A 17188-nucleotide genomic window follows, 5' to 3' on the forward strand; every position below is an offset into this window, starting at 1 on the left:
AGGCTCCCTCCTCTACACCAGCTAGACACTTCTACCCAGCACCAAGGAGCAAAGCTCTGTGCCAAGCAGCTGGGAACCCAAAGACGCTGGGAGGAATAAGCCAGGGCAGGTGCTCGCCCTTGGGGGCTTCTATCTTGCTGAGGAGACACCACCAGGCAGCACTCAGCCATCTGAATTTATTTATTTATTTATTTATTCTTTTCTTTCTTTCTTATTTTTATTTTTAAAAAGACGGGGTTTCAGCCGGGCGCGGTGGCTCAAGCCTGTAATCCCAGCACTTTGGGAGGCTGAGGCGGGTGGATCACGAGGTCATGAGATCGAGACCATCCTGGTCAACATGGTGAAACCCCATCTCTACTAAAAATACAAAAAAATTATCTGGGCATGGTGGCGCGTGCCTGTAATCCCAGCTACTCAGGAGGCTGAGGCAGGAGAATTGCCTGAAACCGGGAGGCGAGGTTGCGGTGAGCCGAGATCGCGCCATTGCACTCCAGCCTGGGTAACAAGAGCGAAACTCTGTCTCAAAAAAAAAAAAAAAAAAAAAAAAAGACGGGGTTTCACCATATTGATCAAGCTGGTCTTGAACTCCTGACCTCAGGTGGTTTGCCTGCCTCAGCCTCCCAAAGTGCTAGGATTACAGGTGTGAGCCACCGTGCCTGGCTCTTATTTATTTTTATTTTTGAGATGGAGTATTGTTCTTGTTACCCAGGCTGGAGTGCAATGGCACGATCTTAGCTCACCACAACCTCCGCCTTCTGGGTTCAAGCAATTCTCCTGCCTCAGCCTCCCGAGTAGCTGTGACTACAGGCGTGTGCCACCATGCCCAGCTAATTTTTGAACTTTTAGTAGAGATGGGGTTTCACCATGTTGACCAGGATGGTCTCGATCTCTTGACCTCGTGATCCACCTGCCCTGCTCTTTTTTCTTTTCTTTTCTTTTTTTTTTGAGATGGAGTTACCCAGGAATTCAAGGCTAGCCTGGGCAACATAGCAAGATCCCATCTCTACAAAAAATACATAAATTAACCAGGCATAGAGCTGAAGGCTACAGTGAGCAATGATCACACCACAGCATTCCAGCCTGAGCCTGGATGACAGAGTGAGATCCCATCTCTAAAATAAAAAAAGCAAAAACAAACAAACAAACAAAAAACCCAACCCAAAACATTGGCTCAGGAAAATTATCAAGAGAAAGTAGAAATCAATACAAAAACAATACAGCAGTGGCTCAGGAAAATAGAAAGAGGGAATCCAAGAACAAATTCAGCGAGATTTACATAAGAACATAATATAGATTCAAGGTGGTATTGTAACTTCATGGGAAAGGAGGTGTTATTTGCCTTGTCAGTTTGCACTGGCATGAGCCCAAACCTGAAACCTACCTTAGACCATATACAAAAATAAATTATGAAGGAATCAAATATTTCAGTGTAAAAATAAATTGGCGCAGTGGCTCACACCTGTAATCCCTGAACTTTGGAGGCCGAGGCAGGTGGATCACCTGAGGTCAGGAATTCGAGACCAGCCTGGCCAACATGATGAACACCCATCTCTATTAAAAATACAAAAAATTAGGCCGGGCGCGGTGGCTCAAGCCTGTAATCCCAGCACTTTGGGAGGCCGAGGGGGGTGGATCACGAGGTCGAGAGATCGAGACCATCCTGGTCAACATGGTGAAACCCCGTCTCTACTAAAAATACAAAAAATTAGCTGGGCATGGTGGCGCATGCCTGTAATCCCAGCTACTCAGGAGGCTGAGGCAGGAGAATTGCCTGAACCCAGGAGGCGGAGGTTGCGGTGAGCTGAGATCGCGCCATTGCACTCCAGCCTGGGTAACAAGAGTGAAACTCCGTCTCAAAAAAAAAATAAATAAATAAAAATAAAAATACAAAAAATTAGCTGGGCACGGTGGCAAGTGCCTATAATCCCATCTACTCAGGAAGTTTAGGCAGGAGAATCACTTAAACCTGGGAGGACGCCACTGCACTTCAGCCTGGGCAACAAGAGCAAAACTCTATCTCCAAAAAATAAATTAATTAATAAAATAAAATAAAAATCACAGGGAGGCAGGATGTGGTGGCTCATGCCTATAATCCCAGCACTTTGGGAGGCCCAAGTGGGTGGATTGCTTGAGCCCAGGAGTTCGAGACCAGCCTGAGCAACATAGCGAGACCCCATCTCTACCAAAAAATAATAAATAAATAAATAAATGGACATGAAGGCGCTTATCTGTAGTCCCGGATACTCAGAGGGCAGGAGGGTGGAGTGGAGAGGGTGGGGCAGGGGCTGAGGCAGGAGGATCAGTAGAGCTTGGGAGGTCAAGGCTGCCATGAGTCATGATCATGGCACTGTACTGCAGCCTGGGCCACAGAGTGAGACCCTGTCTCAAAATCAAGCAAGCAAGCAAGCAAGCAATCACAGGGAAAGATGAAAATGAACATCCACACAAAGTCCTGCGGAGGCAAGATTTCTCCTCTATCCTCTTAGACCTCTGGCTAGACCTAAGAATTCAACTGACATGTGACAGATTAACAGGAGAAAAGCATAGAAATTTAACATAAGTTCTATGGGACATGGGAGCCCTGAAAAGGAACTGAAGACCCAAAGAGGAAGTTAGAGTGAAGCATTTATCTGCTGAATTGAACAAACAGTAGTAAATTATGGATGGGCGTGGTAGCTCACGCCTGTACTCCCAGCACTTTGGGAGGCCTAGGTGGGTGGATCACAATGTCAGGACTTGGATATCAGCCTGGCCAACAAGGAGAAATCCTGTTTGTACTAAAAACACAAAAATTAGCCAGTCATGGTGGTATATGCCTGTAATCCCAACTATTGGGGAGGCTGAGGCAGGAGAATCACTTTAATCGAGGAGGCAGAGTTTGCAGGTTGCAGTGAGCGGAGATCACACCACTGCACTCCAGCCTGGGTAACAGACTCTGTCTTAAAAAAAAAAAAAAAGCGGGCCGGGCGCGGTGGCTCAAGCCTGTAATCCCAGCACTTTGGGAGGCCGAGGCGGGTGGATCACGAGGTCAAGAGATCGAGACCATCCTGGTCAACATGGTGAAACCCCGTCTCTACTAAAAATACAAAAAATTAGCTGGGCATGGTGGCGCGTGCCTGTAATCCCAGCTACTCAGGAGGCTGAGGCAGGAGAATTGCCTGAACCCAGGAGACGGAGGTTGCAGTGAGCCGAGATCGCGCCATTGCACTCCAGCCTGGGTAACAAGAGCGAAACTCCGTCTCAAAAAAAAAAAAAAAAAAAAAAAAAAAAGCGCCGGGCGCGGTGGCTCAAGCCTGTAATCCCAGCACTTTGGGAGGCCGAGGCGGGTGGATCACGAGGTCAAGAGATCGAGACCATCCTGGTCAACATGGTGAAACCCCGTCTCTACTAAAAGTGCAAAAAATTAGCTGGGCATGGTGGCACGTGCCTGTAATCCCAGCTACTCAGGAGGCTGAGGCAGGAGAATTGCCTGAGCCCAGGAGGCGGAGGTTGCGGTGAGCCGAGATCGCGCCATTGCACTCCAGCCTGGGTAACAAGGGTGAAACTCCGTCTCAAAAAAAAAAAAAAAAAAAAAAAAAGCGTAGTAAATTATGGATGGGCATGGTGGCTCACACTTGTAATCCCAACACTTTGGGAGACCAAGATGGGAGGACTGCTTGGGCCCAGGAGTTCAAGAACAGCCTGGACAACACAGGGAGACCCCATCTCTAAAACAACAAAAAATAAAATTAGCTGGATGGCATGCACCTGTAGTCCTAGGTACTCAGGAGGCTGAGACAGGAGGATCACTTGAGCCCAGGAGTTTGAGGCTGCAGTTAGCTATGATTGCACCACTGCACTCCAGCCTGGGCAGAAGAGTGAGATCCTGTCTCTACGTAAATACATAAATAAAATAGCCAGGTGCGGTGGCTCACGCCTGTAATCCTAGCACTTTGGGAGGCTGAGGTGGGTGGATCACCTGAGGTCACAAGTTCAAGACTAGCCTGACCAATATGGTGAAACCCTGTCTTTAAAATAAAAAAAAAAAAAAAATAAATAAATAAAAATTGGGGTCTGGGCGCGGTGGCTCATGCCTGTAATCCCAGCACTTTGGATGGCCGAGGCAGGTGGATCACGAGGTCAAGAGATCGAGACCATCCTGGTCAACATGGTGAAACCCCGTCTCTACTAAAAATACAAAAAATTAGCTGGGCATGGTGGTGCGTGCCTGTAATCCCAGCTACTCAAGAGGCTGAGGCAGGAGAATTGCCTGAACCCAGGAGGCGGAGGTTGCAGTGAGCCGAGATCGTGCCATTGCACTCCAGCCTGGGTAACGAGAGCGAAACTCCGTCTCAAAAAAACAAAAAAATAAAAATTATAAATAAATAAAATTTTTAAAAGGTAGTAAAATTAGAAAACGTGACAAGACAAAAGGGTAGTAAAATTAGAAAATGTGACAAGACAAAGGGGTTTGGGCTACGGCAGTTAATGGTGGAAAAATAACTAGAAAAATAAGGGTTTGTTTAACAAGGTTGTTTATGAGGGGTGGCTGGGTGGGGGGTTGAGAAAAAGAAATTCAAAAAAATAAAATAAATAAAATAAATAAATAATAAAAAACAAAAAACAAGATTTGTTTGTATATTTTTTTCCCTGAGCTTTGACTCCCTGTCTTCTGGTGATAAGAATTTTCCACCCTAGGGCTGGGTACGGTGGTTCATGCCCATAATCCCAGCACTTTGGGAGGCAGAGGCAGGTGGTTCACTTGAGTTCAGGAGTTGGAGACCAGCCTGGGCAACTTGGTGAAATGCTGTCTCTACCAAAAATATAAAAAGTTAGCTGGGCATGGTAGTGTGTGCCTGTGATCCCAGCTACTTGGGGACAAGACGAGAGGATCACTTGAGGCTAGGAGGTGGAGGTAGCAGTGAGCCAAGATCACACCACTTCACTCCAGCCTGGGCAATGGTGTAAGACCCTGTCTCAAAAAAAAAAAAAATTTTACTTTCTTTCTGGTATGGGGAGGGCATCTTCCATATGGGGATTTATCTCGTTTTCCAGAAGATAAGAGGGAGGTCACAGTGCTTTTCTGCACCTGCTACTTTTCAAGTGCCCTTAGCTCAAAACAATCCATATGCCAGGCCGGGCGCAGTGGCTCAAGCCTGTAATCCCAGCACTTTGGGAGGCCGAGGCAGGTGGATCACGAGGTCAAGAGATGGAGACCATCCTGGTCAACATGGTGAAACCCCGTCTCTCCTAAAAATACAAGAAATTAGCTGGGCATGGTGGCACGTGCTTGTAATCCCAGCTACTCAGGAGGCTGAGGCAGGAGAATTGCCTGAACCCAGGAGGTGGAGGTTGCGGTGAGCCGAGATCGCGCCACTGCACTCCAGCCTGGGTAACAAGAGCGAAACTCTGTCTCCAAAAAAAAAAAAAAAAATCCATATGCCAAAGTGGCATATTTTGGTGGCATTGTCTGCCACCCTCAAAATGAAAGAGATGGTTCACAGCAGCTGTAATAATTGCTCAACACTGGCAACAATTCGAAAACCAGTCATTAACAGGTGAAAGGATTAACAAAGCATGAGACAGTCATATAACAGAATATAACTTAGTAATAAAAAGAAACAAAACTGGATGTGGTGGCTCATGCCTATAATCCTAGCACTTTGACAAGCCAAGGTCGGTGGATTGCTTAAGCCCAGGAGCTCGAGAACAGCCTGGGCAACAGGGCAAAACCTTCTCTTTCTTTTTTTTTTTGAGACAGAGTTTTGTTCTTGTTGCCCAGGCTGGAGTGCAGTGGCACAATCTCAGCTCACTGCAACCTCTGCCTCCTGGGTTCAAGTGATTTTCCTGCCTCAGCCCCTTGAGTAGCTGAGATTACAGGCGTTCGCCACCACAACTGGCTAATTTTTGTATTTTTAGTAGAGACGGGGTTTCACCATGTTGACCAGGATGGTCTCGATCTCTCGACCTCGTGATCCACCCGCCTCGGCCTCCCAAAGTGCTGGGATTACAGGCTTGAGCCACCGAGCCTGGCTTTATTTTTTATTTTTTATTTTTTTTTGAGATGGAGTTTCGCTCTTGTTACCCAGGCTGGAGTGCAATGGCGCGATCTCGGCTCACCGCAACCTCCGCCTCCTGGGTTCAGGCAATTCTCCTGCCTCAGCCTCCTGAGTACCTGGGATTACAGGCATGCGCCACCATGCCCAGCTAATTTTTTGTATTTTTAGTAGCGACGGGGTTTCACCATGTTGACCAGGATGGTCTTGATCTCTTGACCTCGTGATCCACCCGCCTCGGCCTCCCAAAGTGCTGGGATTACAGGCTTGAGCCACCGCGCCCGGCTGCGGTCATGTTTTAATGGTATACCTGTTTGTCAAAACATGCAATTTCAGCCAGGCATAGTTTAAATATGAGCAGTTTGTGTTCAGTGAATTACATTGTAACAAAGCTCAGAAGGAGGGAAGTAAGAGAGGGAAGGGAGGAAAGGAGAGAAAAAGAAAACTAATTTGGCAATCATAAACAAAATGAAAGATATATATACCCTGTGACTCAGAAATGTCTTTTGTTTTTTTTGACAGAGTTTCACTCCTGTTGCCCAGGCTGGATTACAATGGTACGATCTCAGCTCACTGCAACTTCTGTCTACCAGGTTCAAGCAATTCTCCTGTCTCAGCCTCCCAAGTAGCTGGGATTACAGGCATGCGCCACCACACCAGGCTAATTTTTATATTTTTAGTAGAGACGGGATTTCACCATGTTGATCAGGCTGGTCTTGAACTCCTGACCTCAGGTGATCCACCGAACTCGGCCTCCCAAAGTGCTGGGATTATAGGCGTGAACCACTGCACCAGGCCATCATTTATTTTTATTTTATTTTTAGAAACAGGGTTTCACGCCGGGCGCGATGGCTCAAGCCTGTAATCCCAGCACTTTGGGAGGCCGAGGCGGGTGGATCACGAGGTCGAGAGATCGAGACCATCCTGGTCAACATGGTGAAACCCCGTCTCTACTAAAAATACAAAAAATTAGCTGGGCATGGTGGCGTGTGCCTGTAATCCCAGCTACTCAGGAGGCTGAGGCAGGAGAATTGCCTGAACCCAGGAGGCGGAGGTTGCGGTGAGCCGAGATCGCGCCATTGCACTCCATCCTGGGTAACAAGAGCGAAACTCTGTCTCAAAAAAAAAAAAAAAAAGAAACAGGGTTTCACTATGTTGCCCAGGCTAGCCTCAAACTCGTGGGATCAAGCAATCCTCCCACCTTGGCTTCCCAAAGTGCTGGGATTACAGGGATGAGACACTGTACTCACATGTATCATTTCTCGAAAACTATGTCTCACTAAAGATCCTGTCCCAGTCCTAAGGATTTTGATCCAGGGACTTTTACTACATCATCATAGTCTCAAAACTCAGGAAGGTCCAGGAATTGTCCATCAGTAGGATAACAGTTTATTATACTACGGCAGAGTTGCACTATGAATCGTGCAGCTACTAAAAACAGGAGTTAGGTATACGTGTATAGACGCTTACGTGGAAACAGCAAGTTGCACGGTAGCTGTGTGATTCCATCCTGTGTGGATTCTAGTTCGTGCCAGCACTGAAAAACGGTCTCACAGGAGGGCAGGTATACTGGTTACACTTGACAGTTCCCAGGGTATCACTGCCCCCTAGGGGACATCCTAGAGATCGCGCTACAGACAGTCCCTGACTTGACGGTTCTAAGATTTTTCAACTTTATTATGATAGTTTTATCGGGATGTAACCCCATCATAAGTCAAGGAGCATCTGTATTTGAAATACATTTCATTACAAATTATTTTCCTGAACACTCTAATGCAACAGCTCTTATGAAGGTCCCCAAGAGACCTTGCCAAACTCAACTGTCAATTCTCTTTCCTCATTTTAACTCACCGACACATGACACAGCTAACCCCTCTCTCTCTATCTTGAAATATGTTCTTCAGGTCGGGCGTGGTGGTAATTCCAGCAATTTGGGAGGCCAAGGCGGGTGTATCACTTAGGAGTTCGAGATCAGCCTGGACATGATGAAACCCCGTCTCTACCAAAAATACAAAAATTAGCCAGGCATGGTGGTGCGCACTTGTAGTCCGTCTTGGTGACCCTGTCTCAGGAAAAACAAAAACAAAAAACAATAAATGTCCTTAACACGGCCCACGAGGCCCCATGGAATCTGGCCCCAGCCCGTCCATTCAACCTCATCTATTACATACAACCAGGGCACTAAAAATGTGGTCTGCGGACCAGCAGCGTGGAAGTCACCTGGGAACGAGTTAGAAATGCAGCCTCTCAGGCCTCCCTCTTCATCTGCTGGATCAGAACGTGAATTTTAAAAAGGCCCGCAGATGCTCGTTAGAGTTTAAGTACAGCGTCTTACAAGCCTACAGGCTTCCCCTTCACCCTGATTCGGCCATAAGGGTATTTCATATTCCTCACTTTCCGCTCCTGGGAGCTGACCAGAACTACCGGCCTCGCACGCAGCTACAAATAAACACGCTCCGGCTTTTGCGCAGGCGTACCGCGACCACCACCAGCGCGCTATTTGAATACGCGTGCGCTCAGCGTCCCGGCGACGAAGGCGGGGCCTACTTGCAGGGCCGTCCCGGCCGGGGGTGGGCGGGAGGAGAGGGGTTTCCGCTTCCGGCAGGAGTCGGAAGTCACTGTCTCCCGGGTAAACGGAGCTTTTGCAGCGAGGCTAGGTGAGTGCTGGTGCGGCTCGTGCAGGTGGGCGTTGGGGCCGGGCAGGACTGGGAGTTCTACTCCGGCGTTTACGGGGTCCTGGAGGAGGAGTCTGGGACCCCGGGCTTGGGGGGCGGCAGGTCGGGGAGACTGACTCCCCCCGACCCCATCCTTCCAAGAGCGACTACCGGGGCTCCTGGCTCCTCCCGGCGGCCGTCGGGAGGCGACGCCGAAGCCTCGGTGAGTCTGAAGGAACAGCCAACCCCTCCACCTCTTGGGTCTCAGCAGATTCGAGGATGACTTCTCTGCCATCCCCTTTTGGCGCTCTTGGACTTAACGTTGTCACAGGACAGGCTGAAGCCTCTGCAATCCTTATGCAAGCCAGACCCCGTTCATGGGGTGGGGGAACTGTAGTCCCTGGGCAAAATGAGATTCTAGGGCTCATTCGTAGATTTTGTTTGGACTTTTTTTTTTCTTGAGACGGAGTCTTGCTGTGTCGCCCAGGCTGGAGTACAGTGGCGCGATCATAGCTAACTGCAGCCTCGACCTCCTGGCCTCAAGCTTCCCACTTCAGCTTCCCGAGAGTAGCTGGGACTACAGGCTCGCAGCTAATTTTTGTAATTTTGTAGAGATGAGGGGTCTCACTATGTTGCTCAGGCTGATCTCCAACTCCTGGCTTTAAGTGATCTTCCCACTCGGGTCTCCCAAATTGATGAGATTACAGTCCTCACCTCCCAAAGTGATAGAGTTACAGGCCTGAGCCAGCACATCCGGCTCTTTTTGTAGATTCAGATTCCTGGGACTGATTGATTGGGTTATTTAATAATACTTATTGCCAGGCACGGTGGCTCATGCTTGTAAAGCCAGCACTTTGGGAAGCCGAGGTGGGAGGATCACTTGAGCCCGGGAGTTCCAGACCAGCTTGGTCAACGTGGTGGGTTCCCTGTCTCTACAAAAAATAAAAAGTTAGCTGGGCATGATGCTGCAGCTAATTTGTATTTCAGAGGTAGACGGGTAGGGGGAGAATCACACAAGGGATGTGTGAGAAAGGGATTGAGGCTGAATCCAAAGTTTTTGATTTGATTATCCAGAAAGATAGAGTTGCTGTTAGCTGAGATGAGGAAGACTGTGGAAGAGCACGTTGCGGTGTCAGCGGCTTGGTTTTGGACATGTTATGTTTAATATTGGGCGGAAGTTAGACATCAGGGTGGGGCTGTGGCCAAGGCAGACAGATCAGAGTCTGCAGTTGAGGGGACAGACTCAAGGCTGGAGAAGCCGGTGTCCTCAGTGTAAAGTAGGCATGAAGCCCTAAGACTGGGTGAAATCTTCATGAAGGTTAGTATAGCCAGAGAGGAGAGGATTCAATGATTCAACTCCTGGGTTCTCTTTTTTTTTTTTTTTTTTTTTGAGATGGAGGAGTCTCACTCTGTCACCCAGTCTGGAGTGCAGTGGCACAATCTCGGTTCACTGCAACCTCTGCCTCCCGGGTTCAAGGGATTCTCCTGCCTCAGCCTCCTGAGTAGCTGGGATTACAGGCGTGCACCACTACGCCTGGCTAATTTTTGTATTTTTAGTAGAGATGGGGTTTCATCATGTTGATTAGGCTGGTCTTGAACTCCTGACCTCGTGATCCGCCCACCTCAGCCTCCCAAAGTGCTAGGATTACAGGGATGAGCCACATTGATGGACCTTTTGTTTTGTTTTGTGTTTTAGATGGAGTCTTACTCTGTTGCCCAGGCTGGAGTGCAGTGGCATGATCTTGGCTCACTGCAACATCCACCTCCCAGGTTAAAGCAATTCTTCTGCCTCAGTCTCTCTAGTAGCTGGGATTACAGGCATGTGCCACCATGCCCAGCTAATTTTTGTATTTTTAGTAGAAACGAGGTTTCACCATGTTGGCCAGGCTGGTCTCCAACTCCTAACCTCAAGTGATCGGCCTCCCAAAGTGCTGGTATTACAGATGTGAGCCACCGGACCTGGCCCAAACTCATGTGCTCTCTTCATCAGAGCAAGTTGGCAGAGAGGCACGAGCATAGGAGGTTAACAGGAGCCACCAGTGCGGCAGGGGATAGGGAGCACTTGGGGGTCCTGAGAGCCACGTGGGAAAGGTGGGAGGAGGGACCCCTGGAATGGGAGGACTGCCATTGGGATGGGCAGTATGAAGCCACCTCAGTTTGGAGGCAAGGGACGTAGAGAGATGGGAGGGAATGCAGATGGCTCTACGCTAAAACAGCCTACCGAGAAATGGATCATAGCTGGAAGAGGATGAAGAGATTTTTTTCCCCCTTTTTAAATGAGGAGAGAGGTAATAACAAGCATGGCAGTGATCCGGTAGAGCCGGAAAATTTGATGGTGCTTAAAGAAAAGGGGATGGGAGCCAGGGCAGAGTGAACAAATTGTTTTTGCAGAAACATACTTCCATAGTAAAGGAGGCATGCCGAAGCCGGGCGTGGTGGTGCAAGCCTGTTGTCCTAGCTACCCAGCAGGCTGAGGCCAGAGGATTGAGGCTTCAGCAAGCTGTGATCACACCACTGCACTCCAGCCTGGCAGTTAGGAGTTGGAGACCAGCTTGGCTTTGTTGGTCTTGCCCAACAGAGTGAGACCTCATCTCTTAAATAAAGAGGAAGGGTGAATGGCTGAATGAATTGGTCCTAGGAGCTGTCTTTGGATTGCTTCTATTTACTTAGTGAATTGGAAGCATCACAGTTAGGAGCTGGGGATGTTACATAGGAAGCAATCACCAAATAATGAATAAAATGCCACTGTTTATTGTGGAAGACCCTGACAGGCTGCTGCCCTCCCCTGTCACGGAGGAGCGAATGATGCTAGAACCAGCAGTTGTGTATGTGTGGGGTGTGTGTGTGTTGGAGGAGGCGCTGCCATAGGAGGCTCAGGGATGGCAAACACAGTGCCTGAACACGGTGCCTAGCAGGGGAGTTGGTTCATTAGTAACTGCTGCTGTTTCCCCACCCACCTGCCTCCTGGACATCTCTTCCTAGATATCCCTCTGCCACCCAACCTCATCATTTTCTCCAAAACCCTGTCCTTCCTATGTGTTAGACATCAGAGAATGTTGTCACCTTCTCCCGCTACCCACTGTGTCCCCACCACAACCTTGGGAGTCATCCTGGACTCTCCTCTTGTCACACTTGCTCGCTCCGCCCATGCCTCTTCTGTCTCTCTCACCCACTGCCATCTCTACCTCAACAGCACTGTCCTGGCTGTGCCTCAATCCCTCAAAAGCACAGATGACTTTGTCCTTTCACTCCTTGTAGCTCCCAGGATCCATCCAAACACCCAGAACCCTCCCACCTGCCCCTCCTCCGTCCCCCACCTGCCAGGACACAGACAGCTGCCCCTGAACCTTCACACAGTGTTCCTTTACTCGGGAGTGCCTATCCCCACCTCTCTGCCCTGCGGTCTGTCATCTAGATGGAGGTTATCAGATGCCCTGAGTGTCACTCCTCCTGGATGCTGCTTGCAACCAGAATAAAATCACCAGCTCTGGGCATGGTGGCACAGGCCTGTAGTCTCAGCTACTCAGGAGGCTGCAGCAGGAGAACCACTTGAACCTGGGAGGCGGAGGTTGCAGTGAGTTGAGATCGTGCCACTGCAGTCCAGCCTGGCAACAGAGTAAGACTCTGTCTCGGCCAGGCACAGTGGCTCACACCTGTAATCCCAACACTTTGGGAGGCTGAGGCAGGCAGATCACCTGAGGTCAGGAGCTCGAGATCAGCCTGACCAACATGGAGAAACCCCATCTCTACTAAAAATACAAAATTAGCTGGGCGTGGTGGCGCATGCCTGTACTCCCAGCTACTCGGGAGGCTGAGGCAGGAGAATCACTTGAATCCGGGAGGGGAAGGTTGCGGTGACAGATTGTGCCATTGCACTCCAGCCTGGGCATCAAGAGTGAAACTCTGTCTCAAAAAAAAAAATTTTTTTTTAAATCACCAGCTCCTAGGCACTTAGGCTGTGCCCAGCCCTGAACAACTGGCTTGTCTTGGAGTCTTGTGCCATCCTCGCCAGGAACAGTGGCTTCCTCGTTTTGGCACCAGAGTGATGGGCCAGCTCTGTGCTAAGTACTTAACTTACTATTCCTGGTGTCAGCCCCACAAGTCTCCTCTGAGATAGCAACCTTGTTTCTATTTTTTTTCTTTCTTTCTTTCTTCTTTGATACAGGGTTTCACCCTGTTGCCCAGGCTGGAGTGCAGTACCTGGATCATAGCTCACTGAAACCTGGAACACCTGGGCTCAAGTGATCTTCCTATCTCAGCCTCCCAAGTGGCTGGGGCTATAGGCGGACACTACCACGCCTGGCTAATTTTTAATTTTTTTTTTTTTTTTTTTTTTTTTTGAGATGGAGTTTCGCTCTTGTTACCCAGGCTGGAGTGCAATGGCGCGATCTCGGCTCACCGCAACCTCCGCCTCCTGGGTTCAGGCAATTCTCCTGCCTCAGCCTCCTGAGTAGCTGGGATTACAGACACGCGCCACCATGCCCAGCTAATTTTTTGTATTTTTAGTAGAGACGGGGTTTCACCATGTTGACCAGGATGGTCTCGATCTCTCGACCTCATGATCCGCCCGCCTCGGCCTCCCAAAGTGCTGGGATTACAGGCTTGAGCCACCGCGCCCGGCTATTTTTTTTTTTTTTTAAAGACAGGGTATCACCATGTTGGTCAGGCTGGTCTTGAACTCCCGACCTCAGGTGATCCGCCCGCCTTGGCCTCTAAAGTGCTTGGATTACAGGTGTGAGCCACCACGGCTAGCCAATTTTATTTTATTTATTTATTTTTTTAAGAGATGGGGCCTCGCTATGTTGCCCAGGCTGGTGCCAAACTCCTAGCATCAAGTGATCCTCTCACCTTGGCTTCCCAAAGTGCTGGCTGGGATTACAGGTGTGAGCTGCCATGCCTGACCTTGTCTCTATTTTATAGACGAGGAAACTATGGCACAGAGAGTGTAAATAACCGGCCCAGGTCACGCAGTAAGTGAGAGAGATGGGGTTAGAGAGCCTCCTATCACCCCTTCCATCCAGAGTGGGACGGGGGATTGTCCTCTTGTACCAGGACTGCGGGCCTCATCCCTCAAGGGCAGAGGCCCCAGCACCATGGTGGAAGTCCCCCCTTCACATTGGGTCGCTGCTAGACCCTCTTCCCGGCCTGCTTTCTGGAGCATTGAGCTAGGGGACTGCATGGGTTCCCCAAGCCACTGACACTTGCCACTCCCCACAGGGTCATCCACCTGCAGACATGGGACGCAGAAAGTCAAAACGAAAGCCGCCTCCCAAGAAGAAGATGACGGGCACCCTCGAGACCCAGTTCACCTGCCCCTTCTGCAACCACGAGAAGTCTTGTGACGTGAAAATGTGAGTGAGGAACGGGGCAAGGGATCCTGCCTCATGGGATGCCCAGGCCTCCCCACTCCTTTCTCCCCACCGTCCTACATTCTGCCTCTTGCCGCCCTTGGTGGAGGCATCATCACCCACAGGCTCAGGGCACATTGCTAACCAGTCCCTTCTCTTTGTCTGTTTCAGGGACCGTGCCCGCAACACCGGAGTCATCTCTTGTACTGTGTGCCTAGAGGAATTCCAGACGCCCATAACGTGTATCCTTGGAAACCTGAATTTTTTTCTAGAGGGTGGGGAGGGGGCTGGAGTCCAGACCCTGCTCCTCTGTCCCAGCGGTCAGCCCTGGTTCAGGGCCAAGGCCATCCAGAGGAACGGGTGCCACCTACTGATTTATATGGGGTGGGAAGGTACAGGGCAGGGACCCAATGCAACTGATGGCCCTTGACTTAAGCGGCACAGATCTGTCAGAACCCGTGGACGTGTACAGTGATTGGATAGATGCCTGCGAGGCAGCCAATCAGTAGCAACAGAGAGGACCCGCCCCTTGGGTAGCCCCGCCTGCTGTAGACCCAGCTGCTCGCTGCGGGTCCAGAGACATTCCAGGGGTCCAGGGTGTGGGTCCTGGGTTGTGGCAGCCCTCTGTGTGTGGGAGTGGGTGTGGGTGTGGCGTGGCTGTGGGTGTGAGTGTGTGGCTGCACGTGTTACTGGGGTGGCGGTGAGTGTGTGTTCATAGGCACGCGGTGGTGTCCAGGGGTTCCTGGGCCTGAGGGGCCTGAACTGACTTCACTTGGCTCCAGAAGCCTTTGCTGTGTTCCCTTCTTCAGGCCCTGGCCCCCCGGCTTTGGAGCCGTGGCTCCCCCCACTGGAAGTTGGGGGCTGTTTCCTGATATCCTGGACAGGGGAAGCCCAGTAGAGGCTGGAAGGGAACCTCTCCAGCCTCCTCACCAGCACTGTGCCCATCCGAACTGAACTTCCCACCCTCCTTCCCCACCTTCTAGTGCCCGTGGCCTGGGATTCAAAGCCACTGTTCCCCAGGTCCCTGGGCTGGGCCCTGACAGTGAGCTGCCTCCCTACCCCCATGAGAACCAGGAAGCTGTGTTTCATGTTCAGTTGCTTTGGTAGAGGAGGCAAGGGCTGGGGTGGGGACAGCTGTCAATCATAAGCCCTTCAATAAAGCAGCCAGTGCACATCCCTTGCTCTCCGTTAATGTCTTGCTTGGGTTCTGCGTCTGCCTCGTTGCCAGAAGATGAAGGGGGGACCTGAGGCTCCAGTGTTCAGGAAGTGGCCTGGCTGCCCATGTGATCAGCACTTCAAACTACCCAGCATTTTTGTTTTTTGTTTTTCCTGAGACGGAGTCTTGTTCTGTTGCCAGGCTGGAGTGCAGTGGCAGGATCTTGGCTCTCTGCAACCTCCCGCTCCCTGGTTCAAGCCATTAAGCAATTCTCCTGCCTCAGCCTTCCAAGTAGCTGGAATTACAGGCATACACCACCACACCCATCTAATTTTTGTATGTTTAGTAGAGACGGTTTCACCAGGTTGGCCAGAATGGTCTCCATCTCCTGACATGATCCACCTGCCTTGGCCTCCCAAAGTGCTGGGATTACAGGTGTGAGCCACCTCGCCCGGCATCACCCAGTGTTTTATTGTCAGTAAACATTCAAGGTGGTGGAGCAGGCAGACACCTGGCCAGGTGTTTACAGTGGTCAGAGGAGGCTTCTGGGAGGGGCAGGAGGCGGTGACACTGTAGGGCCACCTCTAGCCAGACGCTGACCTCTGGGCTTGCCTGTGTCACCCCAGTGTCCCAACAGCCACCCTGTGGAGCAGGTGCCAAGCTAAGCCCGGGTTCAAAGATGACAAAACAGGCTAGAGATGAAGGAAGTCACTGGCCCAAGACCCTATAGCCAGAAAGTGGCACAGGTGGGGCTTGAACCCAGGAAGCGCGGCTCTACCTCTGACAGCCTGACTTCCTTGGGAGCCCAGAGTCCAGGCGGAGGGAACAGCTCACAGGCCGTCCAGGAGGCAGTAGGTGGAGGAGGGACACTGGGGAGAGAAACAGTCCACGAAAGGGAACTTTATCCAAGGGTGCCGAGCGTTCTCAGAAGGCTGGCATGGGGGTAGGATTCGGCCGATGGGGAGTGCCTGGGAGCTTCGTGTCTCTTCTCAGCTGGTTGCACGGGTGACAAGGACCACAGCAGCCTGAGGCAGTGCCAGACCCTCCACTGGCCTTGTGAGCCCAGGTGGCAGGTGACCTATGCTTCAGAGTCCTCATTGCTACAGTGCGGGGGATGGAGGCACCTTCCTCCCGGAGCCACGCTGAGGATGCAAGTGCCAGATGTGGTTTGAGCAGCTCTGGGGCCCATCCACGGCACTGACCGATGTGAATGGCCCGAGGAGACACTGAGCTGTCCCGGAAGCCCTGGCTGCCAGGCTGGGCTACTGGGTCTGCCTTGTGCACCCCCCGGGCCCTCTCTGCCATGTCTTCCCTGGTGATCCGCTAACCTTGGCAGGAGCCCGCACACATAGGCAGAGTGGTGGATAGGCACCTAAGTTTAGGGTGGTGGTGCTCTGGGATCTAGCAGAAAGGGGGTTCATTCCTCAGGCACCCGGGGCCCTCCCTGCTGCCTGCCCACCCCAGCCTCACAGGCTAAGTGCTAATATGGTGCTGTTTTCCTGAAGAGGCAGGGCCCTGGGCCAGGCACAGATCCTCCTCAGCATAGCTTCCCCGCGCCGCCCTGGGAGAGCGGGACTCGCGGTAGCCAGGCCAAGAGCGCCTGGAATCCGGTTTACGAGGCCCGAGGGGCTGCGTGCGTCTCTGCGCGGGTCTTCTGGTGTCTGTCTCCACAGGCCCCCACGTTCCAGCCTCAACCCCTGCCCTCCCTGGGGAGAAGACAGCTCTGTGCCCCCCTCCTCACTTCTCTGCCTCCTCTCCTCCACAGAATCCTGATGACTGGGGACTTCTTTCTCCTCACGGGGAAAACAGGGTCCCCTCTAAAACGTGGAGGTTGGGGCCCTGGACACAGCCTTTTAGGGTCCTGGGTTGGCAGGCTCAGCCTTAAGAAGTCTGAGAGCGGGCGGGGCACACAGGATTAACTATGCCCTATGGTACCCTGTGCCAGTCGGCAAAGGGCCATTGCCCTGGCTCAGAACTGTCTCTCTCCCAGTTCCC

General features: G+C 51.1%; 1 protein-coding gene across 1 annotated transcript; it reads left to right on the forward strand.

Annotated features, from left to right (window-relative positions):
• Positions 1 to 8620: 8620 nt before the first annotated feature.
• ELOF1 (elongation factor 1) lies at positions 8621 to 15214 on the forward strand. Its single transcript, XM_010329505.3, has 4 exons — positions 8621 to 8692; positions 13907 to 14040; positions 14209 to 14279; positions 14482 to 15214. The coding sequence occupies exons 2-4, from the start codon at positions 13925 to 13927 to the stop codon at positions 14544 to 14546; spliced, it is 252 nt and encodes an 83-aa protein (XP_010327807.1). The 5' UTR covers positions 8621 to 8692; positions 13907 to 13924; the 3' UTR covers positions 14547 to 15214.
• Positions 15215 to 17188: the final 1974 nt, after the last annotated feature.

The sequence above is a fragment of the Saimiri boliviensis genome, chromosome 14 (assembly GCF_048565385.1).
Source record: "Saimiri boliviensis isolate mSaiBol1 chromosome 14, mSaiBol1.pri, whole genome shotgun sequence".
NCBI classification, from domain to species: domain Eukaryota; kingdom Metazoa; phylum Chordata; class Mammalia; order Primates; family Cebidae; genus Saimiri; species Saimiri boliviensis.